Below are 23,613 nucleotides of genomic sequence, written 5' to 3'. Positions count from 1 at the left end.
GCCTTACAACAGTGGACGAAATATGGAGGTACCAGCTGGGTGCTGTTATGTGACCAGGAGGCTTGAAACGCTTCCCTTCCATGCCCTCTCTTCCCATTCCTGTTACTCACTAGGCTTCTCTTAGAAACCATGGAAGATGTGGACATTTGGTTCATCACTTCCCACCCTCCCATGGAGAACCATTGTATCTTTCTGTCCTCTATCCTTACCCTCATCTCTCAAGAGCAGGGTTCATTTCCTGCTTGAGGTACAGAGGGTCTAAATCTGTTTACTTTGTGATGGCCCCACACTAAAGTAGAAGGCACTAATGATTCTTGCTTAAATGTTAGTAGTTCTGTTCCTGCTCCTCCACTGTGGTGGCTACATTAGAGACTGCTCTCCGTGCCTTCACCTTTGATTTAATTGATCTCTTTCTAATCCTATCTATACTCTCTAGTTCTGTATTGCTCTTCCGTTTTTTAAATCATTATTCTGTATTCCTTTAGAAATACAAAGACCTTGGCCAAAAGGAAATTAGTTTTTTTCCTCTAGCTGTAGGATTACTCATTTTAAAAAAATTGTATTTCCATGCAGAAACTAATAGCAGAAACTAATACGTATTAAATTTATAGTACTCTCTCATATGTTAAAGAAAACCTAATTAATTTTTATTGCATTTTAAAAATTCTAATAATTCTAAATTTATATTTTCACACAGAAAACTCCATCCTCCATATCCTGTTTGCATGAGTAAAGGAATTAATTTCTGATTAGCTTTCATACGACTAACATGTAGATTTGGAGAGGGAAGACAATCCTAAGCAATGTTTTAAATTAATCAGCCTGACTAAATATTCCAAAATATTGTTAACCATGTAACCATAACTATATTGCTATTTTAAAAATTTCCCATCATTTTGAATAACTTATTGATCATAACTTAAAATCTATGTTTGTGTGCCTATTACTAATTTCTATTTTTAATATATTAAAATTGAACATCTCGGGCCCAGGATTTAGCTCAGTGGCATAAGCACCTGCCTGGCAAGTGCGAGGTCGTGAGTTCAATCCCTGGTACCAAAAAAATAAGAATAAAAATATATCAGTAAAATTGAACACCACAACATCTGAATGACACATGGGTATATTTCCGTTTCCAAGCCTTCACTCTGCTGCTCCAGTTTTCAATCCTTAATTCATTCAGTGAGTACACATTGCACACGTGCTGTATTCCTTATCACTGGAAGGTAAACAGTTGCCCCTAATAGTTGCCTGATGTTAGACTAGTACCTAGTCACATATACACTGTTTTTCCCATGTGCACATATCTCTGAACAAGTTTAACTTATAAATGAAGCACAATAAGAAATTAACAACAAGAATTATGAACGAGAATGATAATAATACACTGAAATTCTAAATTAAAAGTTATGAAAATATTTTCTCCGGAAATAATATTTCAAGAGTGCTTTATTGCACTGGACTCGCCTACCTTGTGATGGTATGAGATGATAAAACGCCTATGTGATGACATGAACCACAGTCCATAGGCACTGTGGTATAGTATCAGGTTACTGCCTAAGGATTACTTGAATCCAAGCACCGTGACCACTGAGATGCTAGTGGCTGATAGTCGGGTAGTGTACACTGGACGGAGCGCTGATTCACACCCTAGGTGTGTGGGCTGGAGTACACCTCTCAGAATGGCATCCAACTTCAAGTATGAAAGCTGTTTATTCCTGGAATTTCCCTTTAATGTTTTTAGACCATTACTGACGAAGGGTAGGTAAAACCACGGAAAGTGAAGACACCATAAATAAAGGGTCACTACTGTCTAGAACACTGTTTGGTCCTCAGGAACGGACATTAAAAACTCATTTCCTACCCTCAAGAAGATCACAACCCAGTGGGGGAGTGAAATTCACTTTATGTAGGTTAGAAAGGAACCTGCCATTCTTCCCTTCCCAGCTCCCAAATCCAGTGTGTTCCAAGCAGGACAAACAAGCGTAAAAGCACTGGACGAAGTGATGCATTCATGCACTTGCCGGGTCCTCTGTGTCTTCAGTGAGGCAAGTATTGATGCTGAGGAGGATGAGGTGTGCACGCACCCTCGTAGGCGATGAAGCTCTGAGAGACCGGTTGGAGCCATTCCTAGAAAATCGGAGCAGACCTGATGGAGAAATGGCCAAAACTGAGCTGGTGATGTTTTACCCCATCAGCGTTATGTTACAGGCTGTATAGTTCCGAGACTTCGCTGGTGGATATAAGACTCAACATAGGATTATTACCAGGCAAGCATGGAATTACAAGGAAGTATAATCTCTCTCTCTCTGTGTCTCTGTGTTTGTGTGTGTGTGTCTCTCTCTGTCTCTGTTTCTCTGTCTCTGTTTCTCTCTCTGTCTCTGTTTCTCTGTCTCTCTGTCTCTGTATCTCTCTCTCTCTTTCTGTGTGTGTTTGTGTGTGTGTCTCTCTGTCTCTGTTTCTCTGTCTCTGTTTTTCTTTCTCTGTCTCTCTGTCTCTGTTTCTCTCTCTGTCTCTGTTTCTCTCTGTCTCTGTTTCTCTCTCTCTCTGTCTGTCTCTGTCTCTCTGTCTCTGTCTCTGTCTCTGTCTCTGTGTGTGTGTCTCTCTCTCTCTCTCTCACTCTGTGTGTGTGTGTAACACAGTGGTAGAAAGTCTCACTCATAGAGCTTAACCAAAGTCTGGGAGAGAATGGTGTGAAGGAGGAGGCTGAGCTGATTAAGTCAAGGAGCTGCAAAGCAAAGATCACAAGCAAGATGAGGAATGCTAAAAAGACACAAGGTCCTCACAGAAGCTGAGATAAAGCTTCAAGATTTAGAAACACACCAGGTTGGGTAAAGATTTAGCCCAGGGTGTGTCCATGGGAGTGGCTAGGTGGAGACAAAGATTCAGAGAGGAGAAAAGAAAAATTTAAACTATTCAGAAGATAGAGAACAGGATCAACAGCATTGAAGCTCTCCAGTGATGATGTGCATTTTCTTGACAAATGGTGCACAGTGTGCTCATTCATCACATTTATTTAGCACCTATTTTATGCCAAACAGGTTCTAGATGCTAGGCATTAGTGTCCAGGAAGAAAGGCAAGGCCCCTGCTTTCAGGAAAGTAACAGCTTGTTTAGTCAGATAAGTAGTTAGGAAAGCCCTCCTGAGAGGTGATGGTGAGGCTGTCTTACAAGTTAAGAAAATCTAAAACAACAATTTTGTCTAGATACAAAGATAGACAGAGGTCCTATGTTATACAAATACATTGACATATCAATTAAATCTAGAAAAATGTTCCAAGATTCCAACATGAGTTTGGTATTATAACTTTTTCCTAATTATTAGCAGCTGTTTTTATTTTAAATGATACCCAGAAAATATTTTATAAAAAAAGGAAATTATGCCAAAAGTGTGTTTCTGCCATTATCTATGAAGGGTCAGTTGGTTACAATTGAAGTGATATAGACAATATTGTATTTTCTCATGAAGAAGCCAAGGATGTTTAACAGAAGAGAGTAGACAGAAGAAAAGTAGACAGTAAACATTGATGGTAATTTCCATTGAACCAGAAATTCTTGAACATAGTAACTCCTTCATACTCACCATGTTATCATAGATACTAACAAAACCATCTTTAAAATCAAATACTTTTGACTTAATTTTGGAAGAAATAGGGAATTTCATATTGAGACTCGTGCTTTTTAAAACATAATAAATTAAAATACATTTTATAATATTTCCTTCACTTTTTAGAGTTTTGTTGGTGACAAGGAAATATTTCAGGGTGTTGGCAGAACCTAGTCTTGGTCTTCCTAACCCATCATTATATCTGGAAAAAGTCAGGGAAGAGGACTGGGAGGTATTTTGAAGTAATCACTCCATTAATATGGACTTAGCTTCCAAATCCTTTAGATAACCAGCCTGTTTTCCTAAGGGCTTATTGATAAATTTGAATACAAGGACTCCAGATTACTTTAAGAATGAAATAGATTTAACTCATCAGTGACAAAGCTGACATTTTTTGATGGTCCTAAGATAGTGTCCGCAAACCTCTGAAGTTCTGCAAGGTGATAGGAGAAAAGCTTTTATTTTTTATTTTTTATTTTTTTTTGTCTTTTTCATTTTTTCCGGTACCAGGGATCAAACTCACGACTGCCTGCTTGCAAGGCAGGTGCTTATGCCGCTGAGCTAAATCCCCAGCCCCGAGAAAAGCTTTTAAGTTAAAGGGGCCGGTTGTTCGGTTGTTCGAGCTCCATCAATCCCTCAGTCTTCTGAAGAACTGCAAAGGGAAGAAATAGGGAAAGAAACCAGTGGTCTTGATCATGTTTGTTAATGTTCCTGAGCCTGGTGTTTGTTTTTCTTTTGCATGTCACTTTCACCAAAGAACAAATGCCCACTTCATGCATTTACTATATTAAACAATATACACAAACTGCTTCAATCCAGATAGCACTAAGCTAGTGCGCGGGCTTATTCATGCAAAGGCATTCTTAAAGAAAATGTCACACCTGCTTAGATTAAGTAATAAGGTAAGAGTATCTGCTGAGATATTGCCAAAAGATTTCCCTCTAAGTGTAGAATATGTGCTCCCTTTTTTAATGATGCCAAAGGTGACGCAAGTATTTGATGAATAAATATGAATTTAGCATGCAAATAAGAAATGCAGATTCTCCCAATCTTTCCTATTTTAAACAATACATTTCATTTTGATGACACATTGAATGTGTAAAATATGCACATGTAATTAAACTTTGATCAGGTAAGCAGAACAAAATGTTCTCTGCATGTGACAGAAAAGGAAAGGTAGATTTCAGGAGGTTACCAGCTTCCACCACTCCTGCTGCTTATCACTCACTGATAAGATTTGAATTCTCTTCTTACACTTCTTAAATTGTTTGCTGTTTTATACCACTGCTTGGTGTCATTCTGATACCCTGATGTTAGCCAGATTTTAGCTGTTTAGAATCTCATTAGGATTGCAAAATTAGTTTATGCAATATAATAACAGTAGCAATAATATTAGCAATTGACATTTAATGAATGTTCGTTTTATGACAGGCACCATTTAAAGTACTTTACATGTATTAATTGTGCTTGATCCTTGCCAAAATCTCTATTATGAGCCCCATTTTGGGGCGCAGAGCCTGAGAAACAGAAAGACAGCTTGTCAAGATCACACAGCCAGCAGGTGTGGCAGGTGTGTAGACAGGGCGTGAACCTCGTTGGCTGCTCCCTGCTGTACTATTCCCACTTCATTTGGCAGGAGGGCAGGTGGAGCGGAGGGGGTTCAGGGCCACTGGCTTTTACTGTCTCTCAGCTGCCTTGTTTGTTGACCTTAGAGAGCTTAGTAGTACTGTTGGATGTTTCACAGTGAGCATCTGAGTATCTCCAAAGTGTACTGACGCCTTCAATGAACTATACCAGGGCAGCCATAGCAAAATGGATGAATCTTAATGGGTCACTTTTCCTACATCAACATAATGAAGCAAGCGGTGTGCTAAGCTGAATTTATTCAACCTTTATGAAATAGCTTGAAGAATGCCACAGTGTTATCTGCAAGCAGATGTGAGGAGGATTATAATCTCTGGAAATTTCATTTCAATAGTTTGTGGTTCCATCAGAGATTTGTGAGACTTTACACTAGGGTTTCCTATATGGTAATGGTGGTCCCAAAGAACATACATGAAAAAATATATAAAGGTATGGTAGTATTTTTAAATCAGTAAAATATAGATAGTCCCTGACTTGCGATTTTTTACTTTATCATGATACAAAAATCCATTCATTAGAAACTGAACTTTGAATTTTGAATCTGAGTCTTATCCTGGGCTAGAGATTTGTGGTTCTCTTCTCCCTCTTGCTCTGCTAGGCAGCAGTGAAAAAGTGGCTAGTCAGCTCCATGGTCACAAGGGGAAGTAGGGAAAACTTCACAGTGTATGGCTAAGCTCTGATGTTGATTAGGCCAGATGGATCCAATGCACTTTTATGTAAAATATTTTCAACTTACAATGAGTTTAGCAGGACATAACACCATCATAAATCAAGAAGGATCCATATTATGATTCAATATTAAGCCTGAAGATTCAAGACATTTATTTACCAGCATGCATTAGAAAAGTACTAATCATAGAAAAAGTAATTAACAACACAGAGCTTACAGCTAAGGCTGCATTTTCATTTCAAGGAAACATTGAACCTGAACGCTTTTTTAATCAATAGAACTATCAAAATCATTAGCATGATTGCTGGCAGCTTGTTTTTGTGGTAGTCAGGGCACTGAGACACAAAACAGGGCAGTCAAGGTGACCGTGAGCCAAGGACACACAGCTTAGGAAGTCAGTTTCTTCAAAGCTTTCAGGGACCTGGTTTTTAATGAGGAAATAAATAACATGAGTGCATTTCAGAATTCCGCCCCCCTCAATAAGAGACTGAATTGTAGCCTAGAACATGCACCTAAGGGACCTGCAGAGGGACAGTTGCAAGTACTCCCCATCACTATCTTGTAGCAAAGGGAGATGAGTCCCTGCAAGGTTGAGGGTTCCCCCACAGTAGTGCTGGAAACCACATTAAATAATGTGCCACTGCCATGGGCTTTTGTCAAAAGAAACCTAAAATGGCATAGTTAGAAATTGGGTTCTGTTCTTAAGCAAAGGTTATCAATAACAAAATGCCCAACAGAAAAATGTGCTTCTCTCCTCTTCATTAAGGGACAATGGCACAGAATCAGAGTTTAATATGGGAGGGGAATAGAAAAGATAAGAAGCCTATGAAGCCAGGCATGGTGGCACATGCCTGTAATCCCAGCACTCAAGAAGCTGAGGCTGGAGGATCACTGCAAATTCAAGGCCAGCTTGGGCTACATAGTGAGTTCAAGGCCAGCCTGAAGTGCATAGTGAGGCCCTGTCTCAAAAGAAGAAAAAAGAGCAGATTTGGAGAGCAAGTCAGAAAATAAATGATTCAAGTACAGAATATATGACTCGAGCATAATCATTCATTTATTCTACAAAGATTTATTGAACACTGCCTCTGGGGACTGTTCTGGGTTTTGAGAATGTACAGAAAGATAAGATGGACAAGGGAAAGGCCTGAGCTTTGAATAAACTCAAAGACAGAATAAACACAACAAACAAACTGTCCAGAAATGGTTAAGTACTATGTGAAAATTAAACTGGATGCCATGGAAGGAGGCAGTAATGGTATTATTTAGGCTGGATGTTCAGAAAACTCAGGAAAGATTTAGGGAATTATTACAGTGATGTAATAATAATAGTATCAGGCTGGCAGCATAGATTGAATCCCTTCTATGTGCCAAGTAGATGCCATCATTTCATCCACAATACAGTCCCCCAGGAGGTACCACTTCAGAGCGGAAACATGAAAGTCAAACAGGTCTCTGCCTCCAGACACCCTTCGACTCATGTACTTTCTGTCTGTGTGGGCCTTGAGAGAGGCCACAAGAGGCCTGGTGTGGATGGAGGGCCCCAGAGAGGATGTCCCCTGGCAATACGGTGTTAAGGGGAAAGGAATAGGCAGCAGAGTCTCAAAGAGCTGAGTCTCAAAGACAGCAGCCAGAAGATTATTGGGGATGCTCACAAGAACAGAATCCGTGAGGGAGTGAGAGAGCACTGATGGCAAAGGAAAGACTCCTTTTCTAAGAGATACAGAGTGGAGACAGCACGCTCTGCGGTGCTGGTGGTTTTTCTGGTTTTGGTTTGGTTGAGAGTTGAACCTAATGAGAGAGATGTAGAGAGGAACTAGCAGATGTAGTGCATTCCTGTGGGAATAAGAAGGGATAGAAAGCAGAGCACAGGCTCAGGACTAGTCTTGCAGAAGGAGCAGCACTGTTTTCTACGGTGAGGAGAAGAAAGTAAGCAAGACGGTAGGTGTGGGGAGGCCACCTGAACTGTCTTCTCTGCAGTAAAAAGCCCTCAGGGGCTGAAGAGCCTGGGGATGCAAGGTCAGCTCTGAAACACACCTTGTGGAGAATGAGATTTGATGCTCTCTCTGGACCTGCTTAAAAGACTCCAACTTACCTGGAGGAGCATTCCGTGGAGTTGAACACTTTGCATTTGAGGCAGCTCCATCTGCACAGCTGTGAGATTTCTTCCAACAGGGCCAACAGCTGGGCCCCGCAGAACGCAGAGCTGTGCTGTGTGGCACAGGCTGCTCAAGCGGCACCTGTTCTGGGCAGATCACTTCAGCCTTTCATCTGGCTTCCCTTGGACAGTCTTCCATTCATGAGCCACTCAACAGCCAAAACTGATTTGCAATGCTGGAATCTAGCTCCGATTTAGTCATTTAGGGGAAAAAATACATAATCCAAAGCATCTGAGTATAAAATGCCTATCCAAACAAAACGTAGTAGGGGCCAAGTTCACTGGAGCTAAATGATATCTGAAATAGCTTGAAGGTTCTTTACAGTATTCTCTTTCTGTATGTATGTCACAACTACTGCCTCAAATTCATTTACAGATCTGTTTTAAAAGTTAAATACACAGCCCCAAAATACTATTGTTGAACATTTTGTTATAAAGGACAGAACCACTTTACAAGCAAACAAACTTGCAGAGCATTTTGTTCCTACTAAGTACATACAAAGCAGAAGCTATAACAAGAAGGGTATTTTACATGGTCCAGGAGGTAACTAGCTCAGTCTGTGACTGGCTGCTATAATTTTGAGTATGTATCTGACCCATACTTTATTGCTTCCCAACTGACAACTTCCAAGGTTTACCATGATAGTACAGAAATGCTCGTCATTACTTTCTAGCTCATTTGAAGTATATGTCAGTAGGGGACATTTTTAAATATTTAAAATAATAAGATAGTAAAAACTAGTGTCCTACATACCCACCATTTTCCACCAACAGTGTAAACTGATGCAGGAAATGTTTACCAGAAGTTTAGAACCAAACAGATGATGATAGCGATTGCTTTTTACTCTAAGTCTGTAGCAATTTTTGTAGTTAAGGGAGGATTGAATAATTTTCTTGAATTTTCAAACTACCTATGGAACACCTGGGATTTTTAAAAAATGAACTAAATTTTGGCGTTCATTGAGCAGTCAGGTGAAGACATTGAAGAAAAAGATGAGAGCTTAGACATTTTACTATTTTAAGAATACAGAAATTTGCTGTTGAAGTATTTCTCTTTCTATTACTAAACTTGAGCATTCAGCATTAATCACATCATTTGATTACAGCGGTCTTTTTCTATCGCTTTGTCTAGGGTGTTTTAAGCACTTTAGAACAAAACCTTGGAAATTTCAGGACTCCCCAATGCTTCAGGTAATAGTGTTTTTGCCTTATGAATGAAGAGTTGCACCCCAGGAAAATAATTTGGTATTCACTTCACTATGTATTTCTGAAAGATATATTTTCTCTCTTCTCTGAAAGAATCCAAGCTAGTTTCTAATTATCAGCCTATGCTTTCTGGCACAAAATATCTTAAAACTTTTCTGCTTTCATCTTCTCATAATACCTACGTCTTTGACTGCACACAGATACTAATAATTTTTCAGGGTAAACAAATCTACTCCGTGAGAGTTCCTTGCAGTTTGACTTTAATATTTTAAAAAACTACTTTCTTCTGACATGATGCTTACTCAGTGGAAATAATATTTTAACTCTTCAACGCATCATAATTTCATTGTAGATTGCAGATAACGATGTCCCTGATGGAATCAAGAAGGCTTGAGGTGTGCAGAAGCACCAGTATAGAGACACAGGTCAGCCAAACCAAGTGGCTAGTCTCAAGCGATGTGAATTCTGGAAAACTCTGGTGACTTCCTGTGACACACTTAAAACTGTTATGGTTGTGACAGTGGTGGCTTCTGGGACTGACAGATGGAAAGTATGGAAAACAAGAGAGTGGTGCAGTCGGTGATCTCTGGGAGAAACTGGAGAAGTGAGGGTTGTCTTGAGTTGGGGCCAGGGGACCAGGCGGGAGGAGAGCGCGTGCCTGGGAGGAGTGGGGCGCTCCACAGCCCGGGAGAGGGCGAAGGAAGGGGAGGAGGGAGCCGCGGAGGGCGGGAGAGGGAGAGAGGGCAGGAGAGGGGCTGACAGAGTGCTAGGTCGGTCGGCCCGCCGGGAGCCGGTGACAGGCGTCCCGTCCGCGCTCCTGGCCGCGCCGTGCAGCGCCGGACCGACCCATGTGGCGCCCCCGGCCGGCCCGGGGCCCCCTGCCCGAGCGCCCCTTCCGGCCTCTGGGGTGGCCGGGCGTCTGAGCCGCGGGGCCACGCGGGGTGGCGGTGGGTGGCGAGGAGTCCGCCGGCCGGTCGTTATGCGGACGGATCTAACATGATCAGCCGGCGCAGAGCGGTCCAGACGACCCTCAGAAGGTCAATCAGTGAGCAGCTGCGGGACTCCACTGCCAGAGCCTGGGACTTACTGTGGAGGAACGTCCGGGAGAGACGGCTGGCAGGTCGGTGTCCCCAGACCCCGGGACTCGCGGGCGCGGGCTCCGGGCGCAGGTTCCGACCGGGCTGGACGGACCGGGCGGCGCCCACCACCCTCCGGGACGGGACGCCCGGTGCGCGCTGACAGCCCCGCGCTCCACGCTGGCGGGAGGGAAACCGGGAACCGGGACGGCCGCCTCTCGCCGGCTCCTGGCGCCGCCATCCCTTCCCACCCCGAGTAAGTGCCCAGCCCAGAGCTGCCCCTCTCCCAACTTAGCCTTTTCCGTGTGTCCACTCGGTGTCCACTCGGTGAGTGGCCGACAGGACAGGGAGTGTAGCCCAAGCTTGCAGAGACCAGGAGACCAGGCGACCAGGATGGTGGGGGTTGAGGAACAGGATTTGGAGGAAGCCAGGTAGACAGTTGGCACAGCCAAACAGCTGGCCGCAGCCCCTGTCCAGCTGCACATCAGGCCCTCTTCACTTTGGAGCTGAAAAGAAAGGGTCTGCTTTGGGAAACTCATTGCCCAAGAATGGGAGAAAGGAAGCTGATTATGCTGAGCCAAGGAGTGTTTAAGAATTCTTGCTTAGGACCAAAGCCAGTCTCCTCCATAACCAGGCCCCCAGCCTCCCCGCTGCAGCCCCAGGTCTGTGCCTGCTCCAAGCAGCCTTCTTCCTGAAGGGCCATGGGTGCTGTGAGTGCTGGACACCTCAGAGCCCTCCCCGGGAGCTGGAGTCCCTTTCGGCACTGCACCACACTGCCCCAATCAGGGGAAGTTGTCCCATTGAACTGGACTCCATGGAACAGTTCCTGGGCAGTTTAGGATTCAGGCCTTCCTTAGCCTGTGTTCCAGCTTTTGGAAGATGCTTCAGGAATGGGGGAAGTGTGATGGGAAGGACCTTTGAGGTGACCATGAGTGGACAACAAGTTGACCTTGTTGTCCTCTCCAGAAATATTTCTTGATATAAACAATGACCAAGGAGTGGAAGATAATTCTAAAGGAAAAAATCTGAAGCAGAAGGGTGGGCAGAAGGAAGGGAAAGAAGTGACATCCAAGAATTAACCTGCTCAGCCCCCACCTTTGCTAATCAAGTTAGGAGCTAGAAGTTGACTGGTGTTCTGATATTAGACCCAAGCAACCACATCTCCCCATCAGCCTAACAGCATTCTGGAGCAGAAGCCCAAGTGTATATTACCTTGGGCAGAGTCTTTATCAAGCTAGCTAAATTAGAAGTAGACCTCATAGATAATTCTAATAATCTGGTGAGCATAAAATGCTCAGCCCACATTTTTCCTCCAGCACAGTGGCTCCATTTAGTAAGCACCCAAGAAATAAACACTTTCCAGTCTGGACCCATAAGTAAATTGTGGTCACTCAGTAATTTTGACCTCTGATGTTTGAAGACTTCTCTGTGTGTGCATCATAGACTTTAATTAATAACAATTAATAACGTCCCCTTGTTATTGGGCTCAACTGTGTAATCTATGTGATGCTTGGTGATATTTTTGTGGCCTAGTAGACTTCACTTGCTTTGTAACTTCAGAATGCATACTGCAGATATCTCTTTCGTGGTGTCTGCTAGTTAAGTTTGTGAACTCAGTAAATCTTTAAGAAACAAGAAGTCTCTCCAGGAGAGTTGCCAAGACTATGCTGGGATTTTATAGAAGGTGAGACCAAAGATGATTGCAGCCCTATATTCTTTCAGAAGGAGATCTGGGGGGGAACAAAGTGCTACACAATGATTTAAAACCACTAAGATTGTCCAGAAAAATCATATATTCACATAGAGTTAGGCATTGCAGGTAAATCAATGGAGGGAAAAACTATTGATTCTGGGAAATAAACTACACATAGAGATTTTAAGACCATGAATATATAGAAGTTAAGCCTAAAAGTGGTTTCAGAATGTTAAGTATAAGATTCTCTGAGAGAAGTGCAATTATTTTTAAAATAGTGGTATGAGGTTTTAAAATGTTTAATCAGAATATTAATATCTGCTTACCCATAATCTGCTTACCACTGTGCTAAGAGTAGATGCCAGCAGGTTATTCAGCTGGCACCACACAATCCTCTGTGAAGCAGGCTTCAAGCTGGGATGTTTGCCACAAAACCAAGCCAACTCCATGAAGGAGCTTTTAGATGCAAATTGATTTTCTTGAGTTTTCTTGCTAAGGTAGCTAAAATATGGAACTTTGGCCATGGGACACTGCAATACTTAAATTATTAATGTTGGCATCATTTCTAGGTGAAAGTGTTCTTCATTTGTAAAAGCCTTCTTTATATGGTTCAGTTCAAAGTATCAGAATAATCACCTGTATGATTATTTCTTCAGAGAGCATCTTCCCTGGCAAAAGACAATCCGAGGCTTTTGTGTTTTTGTTTTGTTTTGTTTATCTTTTTCTATCAGAAAAAAGTTTTGTGCCGGTATTTCTTTAACTTGCATAAAATTTCGTTATTACGCTTTAGTCAATGGAACAGTGTTCAGAGTGCTTTATGGCAAAACGTGTGTTTGTTGCCCAGAGAATTCTGAAGATAATCGATTCTCTTGCTCTTTCACATTCTAAGAAAGGAAATCTTTATTCTCACTCTAATTTTAACCTTAATTTTTATCCTATCCCTCATGAAAAGTTGTCAGCTGGACAAAAGGCAAAAGAGAAACCCAACTGTTTTGCTTTGCTTTGGCTTTTTCAGTACAGAACGTTTTCTCCAGGGTTTCACACTGAGCTGCATTCTCATCTCTTTTTATTTTTTATTTTGAGACAGGATTTTGCTAAGTTTCTTAGTTGCCCAGGCTGCACTTGTATTCTTCCTCCCTCAGGCTCCAGAGTTCTAGGATGAAGAATACAACCGCTTAAACCTGCTGAAACCTGTTGATTTCTTTCCTTCCTTCCTTCCTTCCTTCCTTCCTTCCTTCCTTCCTTCCTTCCTTCCTTCCTTCTCTTTCTTTTACCTTTGAGACAGGTTCTTGCTAAGCTGCCCCAGCTAGCTCAAAGTTCTGATCCTCCTGCCTCAGCTTTCCTGGTAGCAGGTGCCCCCACAGCTGGAGGAGCCTGTGGATTTCTGTGGTGTGGGGCCGTATTCAGGAAGAAAGGGATACACAACTGGAAAGGCATATCTTAACATAGATCACAGTGACACGAATAATGAAACTAATGACAGGATGGGAATGATGGTCAAATATGTTCATTTCTTTGAAAAATTATGCAAGGTGTTTATTGTTAAAGAGATTATGTTGGGAGTCTTTCTTGAGCTTTCCAATTCTCTTATGACATTTCTGCCCATGCATGCCTCTTAATTTCCCAAGACTCTAATCCTCGTAAGGGTCAGCAAGAGTTTCTGTCATCAGTCATTTCAGGATTCACTATTGCATTAGTGGTTGTAATTTATGTTTACTTGCAAAATGGCAGAACTGGTTAGTGTTTGAAGCAGGCTTCAAATTCAGTTCTTCGGTAGTCAAAGGCCAACTATGCCCTTTCCTGTTATACCATACTGCTTCCTCTTGAATCTTTTCTAAGGCTATGACTTGTAAATACATTTTAGAAGAATTATAATTTTAAAAGTATCTGGGAAAAATTACAAGGATAACCTTACATACCTAAAAGAGATGTCCCTGGTCATCCAATTGGTCTGGTGAATATATGAGCTTATAAATAAACAGTAACGCATCCAGTTTATTGGGGCCCCTGTGTGGTGTACCTCACCCCTGACCAGAGCAGAAGCTTCAAGAATGAATGGCTGTTCTAAACCCAAAAGAAACCTTAAGTTTATTCTAGGTGATGAGGGACAGATTCTTTTAGCTTCCCCAGTTCTCTGATCATCCACTGCTAGTGACAATTTTAAACTTTTTATAGGGTAATTAAAGTCTAAAGAAAGAATATTCATTAGCATATGGTATTTGTAAATAGTTTCAACTATAGTTTGTAAGCAGTTTCAACTATTTTAGTGGAAATTTAAACCATTAAATTCCATATGTTTGATTCTTTTATAGTCATACAATCTATAGGTTTGTGAACTGATGTCAAGCCTTTTGATTTCTTTTATAGTCTCATTTTAAGTCATTTCTCTGAGTCACAGGAAGTTATATTGCTGCCAAGAATACACTAATTTAAAACACTGAAAAATTTGGGTCTTGTAGGAACATTAATTCCACCAAATTTCAGTGAGTTCTTGCCATATTAGAACAGATTCATTCTGAAAGCTAACGGTAGCATCCTGTGATATAAACACAAGATTGGATCTTTAATATAAAGCAAGATCAAAAATAAAATACGGAGCATAAAAGCTCCTTGTTAAAATCTGTGTTCCATGGTATCAACAGTACAGGATGATACCAGCCAGTCCTTTCCACGCACAGTACCCCGCATCCTTTCTATTACCACATTACTATGAAGAATAAACCATCCTACTCTGCTCGACTTTTTGTAGTTGTTGCTGCTCTTTTAAAAAACATACAGAGTTCATCAACAAGTATATAAACATTTCAGGAAAAGAAAATCTTTTAAAAGTATTTTAATACTAAATTTATTGAGACATCATGAAATGGATACAAGATACCTTTGACCGCTACAGTTACAAGAAATGTTCAAAGTGGTAGCCATTAGTTTCTAGACGTTTATTATTTTTTCTCTTCCTGAAGCATGCATATATTTTTTGGTGGCCTCTATATTTCTTGATGGGTCTATATTGAGATGTGATTTATATTAACAATAACCAAAAAGAGCACATAAGTCAAATGAATATACAATTAAAACTAAAGGAGAGTACATAATTTGTATGAGAGTTCTCAGCCTTCACTACATAGAGAATCATCTGGAGCCTTTCAGGTCACCGATGCCCTGGCCTGTCCCAGAGACTCTGATTCAGTTCAGGTCCTACCAAAGTATCCATATTTTTTAAAAACTTTGCAGAAAACTTCAATTTGCAGTGGGATTAAGAATCACTGATTTACATTAATTACCACATGATAATTCACAGAATTCTGGATCCAATATAAGGTTATCTGGTTGAGAATCCCTCATTCAAAAATTTCAGATCCAAAATGGTACAAAATCTAAAATTTTTGAAGGATGACATGATGCCACAGGTGGAAAATTCTACCCTCTGACTTCATGTGATGAAGTATAAATGCATTTAGCATTTGGAGCGGGGTCCTATCCACAAGATATTTCATTATGTGTATGTAAATATTCCAAAATCTGAAAAAATCTGAAATCAAAACACTTCTTGTCCCAAACATTTTGGATGGGAGATACTCAAGCTGCATTTTAAGCCTTGAAGAAAAGTTTTGCTTCTATGATGTCAAGCAAACTTATGTAACTATAGGTGAGAGAGAGAGAGAGAAAGAGAAAAAGAGAGAGAGAGAGAGAGATCAGTGGTCCCTGGAGAATAATGAAAAAGATATTAGGGTTGAAGGGAAAGAAACAACATCAGGTGCCTTGACGAGGTCAGGTTATAAGATTGAGTTGTGCTGGATTTATAAGGAAGGAAATTTGACTTTATTCTACACAGGATTTTAGCAAGAGAAATAACGAGACCTGAGTAGATAACTAACAGCAGTAGTCCAGGTGACACATAAAAAGTAACATGAGCAAGGGTAATAGGGAACAAATTTGGAGTATCTTTGAAGTAGAAATCACAGTGATGAGAGATGACTTGTCCAAGAAAGGGAGAAGGACTCTAGGTTTGGGTATGAGTGATTAACAGGTGCAGTAAAGTTGGCCCAGTCCGGGCACCTGGCAGAGCTGCAGGAACAGAGGAGGAACAGAGTTCTGTGTTGGCCACTCTCACCTTGGAGTGCTTATTAGCCATCCAAAAGTTAAAGTCAGAGTCAAAGAAGTGGATGTGCAAGAAGAGCTTTGGGAGGAAAGGCAGAGCCAGGGAAATATATTTTGGAGTCACTGGCATTCAGCTACTCTACAAAGTCTCAAACCTCTGCAGGTCTACTTAGAAGAGACTATGGTAGCATGGGAAGACAAAGGGCCAAGATCTATGGCATTCTTCATTTAGATCACAATATTTGAACATAAATATGTATGTGCTTAATTTCTAGAGGAATTAGATAGCAATGCTAGTCCTAAATTCTACATTCTTTAGAAAAATAGTAGTGTCATATTGAGTAATTTTGTGATTTATTTATTTATTTATTTAGGTGCTTGAAATGTTAATGTGTAAAATCATCATGCAGTGGCTTATTGCTCACTGGTAGAGGACATATGTAGCATCCATGAGGCCTTGGTTTCTATCCTCAGCACTGACCATACATGCGTATACACATAAACACACACTGTACACATGTGCACATACATCATATAAATATATCCCTGACTCATTTTTAATAGTCTTTTTAATTTAAAAATTATAATTTTAAAGCAGCAGGGAGGGCTTTTCAAGGTAACCTTCCCTATAGTCATAAAAAAGAACAATATATTCTTAACATAAACCTTTATTGTGACAAATTGGGCCCATGTAGAGTATGGTAAGAGCTTTATGTTGGACAAGTTGCTTCTCTAGGTCATGGTACCCAGGAATAGTTGGATCAAACAGAAGGTGGCTCATAGGAAAGCTTTGGGGTATTAATGTTTCCAATATTGTATTCAGTTTCTCATCTTTGTTAGTCTTTGCTTTGTTCATAAAAAGTTAAGAAGTAACCATTTCTTAAAGAAAAATAAATAGCTATCATCTTATTTTTTGTGTTTGTCAAGACAGTAACTTAAATTTAACCCAATTTATCTGCAATATTTTGTTCAAATGGGAAGGGAATCTAGAGACGTGGGAAGGGGAACAGAAGGAAGGTGGGGGGCAAATATTAAGAAAAGGAAAAAATGAAAACAAAGCTTTTTTAATAGGGAAGGGAGGAGAGGTTAAAGGGAGAATAGAGAAATGGGGGAAAAAGAATCAAAACGTGAAAAAAGAATTCCAGTTAACCCTGAGAGATAACGAAATTTCCTAATGGGAACCAAGAAAGACCATGTTAATTGCAAGTAGCTGCACTGAATAAGACACCCAAACGAGCTGCTTTGACTGAAGTCCTTTGAGAAGGCCATTTGGTGTGACTTGTGTGTGTGTGTGTGTATGTGTATGTGTGTATTTATCATACACCTGACCACTTAGTCATGGAGGACAAGCCTAATAAAATTAATATCTAGTTTCATTTTGTGTTTTTAAATTTTATGTTGAACACAAAAGTCACAAAGAATATTTTACTTAGAAACCTTGTAGTTTTCTGGGTATTTATCTAATAGTTATTTCTCTCCTGTGCTTCTGCAAGTTTAGTGATATTGCAAAATAAAAACAAAAGTGGTTTGAGAAGGATTGCGACATTCCTGGGCCTTTTATAGGGTCCTTCAATGTTTAGTCCTAAAACCATTTAGCTGGAGAGCAAACATTTTTCTCATGTTTGTAGTTAGTCAATAAGTATTTGTTGAGCCATGAAATAGCATCCTTGTCAAAGCACGTTAAGACAGCAGTACAGTATATTAATTCAGTACTGTGCTTGTATCCTGGCAAAGCACATACATTTTATTATGCTGCTCAAATCATGTAACTTATCTACCTGGCCAAAAATAGAGCAAGCTTCCAGAAATTGCAAAAATATAGTATAGAATGTGCCATGACTACACAATATTGATTTGCAAATCTGCTGTGTCAAACTATTTTATATTCTTTGGCAGAATATTTCCTTAGTAATATTTTTAGCTGAAATAAAAATTTCACAATCTTTTAGTCCTATTATTTTGTACAATAAATAATGCATTAGCTATATTTCATCATAGTATACAATATTTTTAATATTTCTTTCTAGATAAGAAATTAAATGCATAAAGATAATTTTTTAATACAATCTCATATCAAATCATAGAATTTTACAGTCTTTATCCCCTCTCCATCTGGATAAAATGGAAATATTTTCAGATTCTTTGAAGGCTATTTGAAAATATTTTCCTTTTAATTCAATATTCATGATTTGAATGACAACCTAAAGGACAAATGTTTAAAAATGTGAAAGATATACCAAGCATAAATTATACTAATCTACCACTATATGGAAAGGTATGAGTTGTTACAATGACATCATAAAGATGACAATACGGTGTTTCTCTCCATTACCCAATATTGATTTGTATCCATCATAGAAACCTTCAAAAGCAGTACTGAACTGCACATCTTCCAGCCACAAGGAGCCACAAGGAGTTGTCCCCATAGTCATGAAATAAATTATATCTTTCTCCCAGCAGCAAGAAAACACTTCATAAGCAAAAGACATAGTTCCTCTTTTAAGAGGAACTATGGTTAGAATAACACTTAAGTTTTTAAAAAAGCTTTTACATATTTCAACTAATACCTTTTAGACTGTTTTATCTTTCTAGAAAGAAAAAAGAGAGGCTTTGCACTAAATGCTTTATTTCTAGCTGTTAAATATAAATCAAACCAAAATGGCATAAAAAATGCACTCGACTCTTTAGAGTTACATCAGAATGGTAGAAAAGGAACTGAAGCTATTTGGGGTGTCCTGTGTATAAAATCACAACTGTGCAATAGATGATTAAGCATTAATATCTGTGAAATTAGCATTTTTCCATCATAATGTTGACACAAACATTAGTCACTGCTATGGCTGCAGTGCTAGGAACATGACATCCTTGGTCTATTAACTCTTGTTTCCTCATGACCTTGGGTTTGAGGGCGGGCTTATGGTGTTGGGACACAACAGAAGATCACTAGAACAGCATCTGCTGAAGCCGAGACTACTGAAGACCGCCTCTACCACTTAGGGGTACGATCATTAGTCTCCGTGTTGATTTGTAAGCTTAGAGCTTAGAGCTTAAAGCTCTACTTCTTAGAGCTGTTAAGAGAATTAAGTGAATTTTACAAAACATTCAACACGATGTCTGGTTCACAATGAACACTAAGAGTTCATTTAGGCTGTATATATATGATATACAGCAGCAGTTGTATATTCTACACACACAGACACACAGACACACACACACACACACACACACACACACGATTCGTTCAACACTAATTTCATGCCACACCCCTCACTTCTAGACCTATCTGCTCTTTTTTTTTTTTTTTTTTTTTTTTTTTTTTGGTCTTTTTCCTTTTTATCGGTACTGGGGATCGAACTCACGATCTCACGACCCCCTGCTTGCAAGGCAGGCGCTTATGCCTGCTGAGCTAAATCCCCAGCCCCCGTTTCCACACCTTTTGAACTCATTCTAGATCCCATGTCTCAGGAATTTCAAGTGTTAAGAAATTTGCCTCTTTCTCCTTACTCTGATTAGGTTTAAAAAATCAAGTGCTAAACGTTGGCAGCATCTTGTACAAGTCTATTATGCCTTGAATCAATTATTAAACTAACATTTGGTTTTTCTGAAAGATCATTGTTTATGGTTTGTTCCTGAACATCATCACCAATTTTGTAGCTATGCAGCTAAGAATTTATTCACATGCTGTCTTAGCTACTCTTCTCCTTGCTGTGACAAAATTCCCAACACCCAAAGTTAAAGAAGGAAAGGTTTATTTGACTCACAGTTGTAGAGGTTTCAATCCATAGTTGGCTGGCTTCAAGGTAGGGTGACATGGCAGAGGGGCAGGAGAGGAGAAGCAGTTCATGGCAGGAAGAAGGTAGCAAACTACAAGCAACAAGCAACCCTCTTTCTTATGTGTCCAAGCTACACGCCCTCAGGGCAGGTAGCACTCACAACCAGGGTGGGCCTTCTCTGTATGCACACCCAGAAATACACTAAATCAAAATCAATCAATGTACTGTTTTAGTAATCACATATCTTCCCCCCCCCCACCACCTTTTTGGGACAGTCTTGCTTTGTAGTTCAGGCTGGCCCTAAACTCTCTATGTAGTACAGGCTGACCTTGCATGGTGATCTTCCTACCTTAGCCTCCCCAAGTGCTGGCAGGCATGCACCACCACACCAGGCAGTAGTTACATACCCTTAATCCTGGCATCACACACTCCGTATCCAGCCATCTTGGCAAAAGCCCTCCTATAACTACATGAGGTTTTGGGGGATATCTAGACACAAGTCATGACACATGACCTTGACTTAAAAGGAGTTTGGTTAAGGTCTGATTAAAATGAGAGATATATGGTTAGACAATCTATAAGGTATCATTTGGCTTTAAAGATGAATGAATCTATAAATCTAGATTGTAGGTCTAAGGTGGTACATGTCTCTAATCTTAGTACTTGGGAGGCTGAGACAGGAGGCTCCCCATGAATTCCATGGCAGCCTGTGCTACATAGTGAGTTTAAGACCAGCCTGAACCACATAACAAGATCCTCTCTCAAAGACCATAAATAAAGAAAGAAAATAAAAAAGTAAGAAACTTAATGTCCTTCCTGTCTTTTAACTCCTTTTAATGGGATACTTTAATGGGTGAGGAGAGCAGAGCTCAGAAGTGGAATCTAGGAAATGAATGAATGGCATTCCCCATGCAACTCTGATCACCCTGACTATGTCCATAGCAGCGCTTCAGTTGCAATGTTATTAATTTCTTCCTGGTATTAGCTTTGGGTTTGGATTGTTCAAGTTCTTCCAGGACCTTGAGGTGCATCATTAGGATATTTATTTGAGCTCATTCTGTTTTTCTTTTTCCTTTTTTTTGGAGGGAGGACTCCCTGGAATGGAGCTCAGGACCTTGCTTTCTAGGCAAGCACTGTACTGAGCTATGTCCTCGGCCTTAATTCTGTTTTTCTGAAGTAAGAATTCATTGCTATGAACTTCTCTCTTAGGACTGATTTCATTGCATCTCATAGTTTTTGGTATGTCATACTGCCATTATCATTTGAATGTAGAAATTAATTTCCTTCTTAGTTTCACCTATGATCCATTGATTATGCAAAAAGGTATTGCTTAGTTTCCATGTGTTTGCATAGTTTATGTGGTTTCTTTTGCCATTGATTTCTAGTTTCGTTGTATTTATGACCTGATAATATGAATGGAATAATTTCTATTCTTCTGCATTTACTTAAGCATGCTGTGTTGGTTACTGTGTAGTCCCTTGGAGAAAGTTCCATGTGCTAAACAGCAGAAACCAAAAAATGGCATCTTCTGTTGCTGGAACTATATCTGCCAAAATTGGAGAAGGATCAAGGAGGGGACAAATTAGGAGAACCTGCAATACTTCTAAAGCCTTAGTCTCTGTACCACACTCTGTTAAGGCTAGCTTCAGGGACTGGTGCAGTGACCAAAGGCCCCCTGATCAGAAGGCCTCCCATATACATCTGACCACTTGACAATGTTCTGCTATTAACCTCGTAAGAATTAATCAGAAGACATATTTTCATTTTGCACTGGGTCTTGCAAGTGATACATCCAGTCCTGCACTCAGGGGAAACCAGTCACTAGTGGAATCCATGCCTAGCTTCTTGTTATATGAGTAAGAAAAAAGTGATGTACAAAACCACCAGCTATTTGATCTGGAAGGGATGACTTTGGAAGGTTTCCAGTGAGCATCTGCAAACCATAGCTTCCATCCTGTGTGCCTCTTGCTCTCAAGGAAGGTGAATTTCCAAGAGAGAAAGTGTGCTTCTTCTATTTTATTGTTTACTGATTCTGACATCATTATTATGAAGTAAAGGATTAAAGTTATCTCTGATGTTTGCAGAGTTACAATGATTGTAATTTACTCATATAAATGCTAATATTTTACTTATTTTATTTTTGTAAATATTGTGGCACTTAAGTATAATGGGAAATTGGTAGGCTACAATTTCAGATCCTTGTTTTAAATACTCTTAGTTTAGCCATTTGTTTATTAAACATTTATTTACATAATACCGTAAAATATTCATTAAGCCACTTTAATTAAAACCATTAAATCTATTTCCTGTACAGACTTCATATATGGTAATTAGTCAGGAAAGGAAATTAGGAGAAATAATATCACTGTCATTTATCACCAAGGATCTTTTTTGTCTGCCAACATTTTATTTAGTGTTGATGCCCATCTATCTCTGAGAAGAACACTAAGGCTGACCACATACAGTCTCACAACATTGCATCATCCAAAAATAAACTTGAGTAGTTCTGAACAGTCATGCAAATAAGTAATTGGATTCTAATTAGCCAGTTATAGAGCAGGTTGTAAGAAAGCTGGCATGCTGGTGGAGAGGCCTGGCACTCAAGTGGGCTCAGTGAGGTCCCATAAAGAGAATCAAATGGCAATGACTTGGAAAGCCAGCATTGTGTACCTAACTGAATACAGAGAAATATGAGATATGTGGGCAGCTTCACCAAATAACTTTAAGATAAACTTTTATTTTCCAGAAATAAAAATGTTGAATTTTTTTCCAAAACAAAAAAATGCTGAATTTGCTGGGTGTGGTTACACATACTTGTAATTCAACCACTTGGGAGGCTAAGACAGGAGGACTGCTGTGTGTTTGAGCCTATGCTATGTAGAAAAACCTTGTCTCAAATAAATAAATAAATAAATTTTAAAATATTGAATTTGTAGGAATAAATTAAACCTTAGTAGCATAATCATCAGTGTTGAGAAGTTAAACTACACAATCACTCTGAAAAAGTCTCCTGTATGAATACAGAGACCTAATGATTTGCCCAAATGTCTATATTTGACCCTAAGCCTCAGCCTATTTAGCCTGACATGCCAGGTACCCTGACTTAGTAGCTGGGATACAGGAAGCACCCAGCAAGTACTTTTTGAGTAGGTTAAGGATATCATGCTATGGATAATTACCTAACACTGGACACTATTGTGTGCAAGGCATATGCTAAATGCTTCACTCATCTTATTTAAATCAAGGCTTCTCAGTGGATATATCAGGAGAGGGTCTTGTTAGCATGTAGAGTACCTTGCTTTGATTTAGAGAAAAAAATTTTTCCCTGGGTTTGGGAATTGGAAAAATGTGCCTCCCTTGAGAAAATTCATCCTCTTAACTGTGTGGCTTAATTAGTGTGTCCTGGGTTGGATTTCAGACTTCACTGCGCTTCCATCCATAGGCACTTTGCATGGGAAGGGCACAGCCTAAAACAATTAGTTGTTTACAGTGGCTCTGAATATTTTTGCTCTCCCTGCTTTAAAGCTGAAGAAACAAGGCTTGAAAGGGTAAGTGACTTGTTCAAGGCCTGTACCTACCATTCTTAGCTCAGCATGTTCCTGAGAGTGGAATGATTCTCATAACTTGACTCCAGGACCCAAACAAACCCTCATCATAGTCTAGCATTAGCACTTCATGAGTGTCGTAAGGAA

General features: G+C 39.9%; 1 protein-coding gene across 5 annotated transcripts in view; it reads left to right on the top strand.

Annotated features, from left to right (window-relative positions):
- The window catches only part of Stard13 (StAR related lipid transfer domain containing 13), a 501,526-nt gene that overhangs the window by 268,335 nt on the left and 209,578 nt on the right, over positions 1-23,613 (top strand). The window contains exon 1 of one of the 5 annotated variants that reach the window (XM_013141051.3): positions 9,982-10,401. The exons of the other annotated variants lie outside the window; for them this stretch is intronic. Within the exon in view, the coding sequence (XP_012996505.2) occupies positions 10,278-10,401 (124 nt within the window). The 5' untranslated portion in view covers positions 9,982-10,277. Of the gene's footprint in view, positions 1-9,981; positions 10,402-23,613 lie in introns of those variants that run through there. 5 annotated transcript variants of the gene reach the window in all.

This window comes from Cavia porcellus, unplaced genomic scaffold (genome assembly GCF_034190915.1).
Source record: "Cavia porcellus strain 051 isolate PalLab524CR breed Dunkin Hartley unplaced genomic scaffold, mCavPor4.1 scaffold_21, whole genome shotgun sequence".
NCBI classification, from domain to species: domain Eukaryota; kingdom Metazoa; phylum Chordata; class Mammalia; order Rodentia; family Caviidae; genus Cavia; species Cavia porcellus.
The sequence above is the reverse complement of the archived record's forward strand: the minus strand, read 5'-3'. Positions and strand labels throughout refer to the sequence as shown.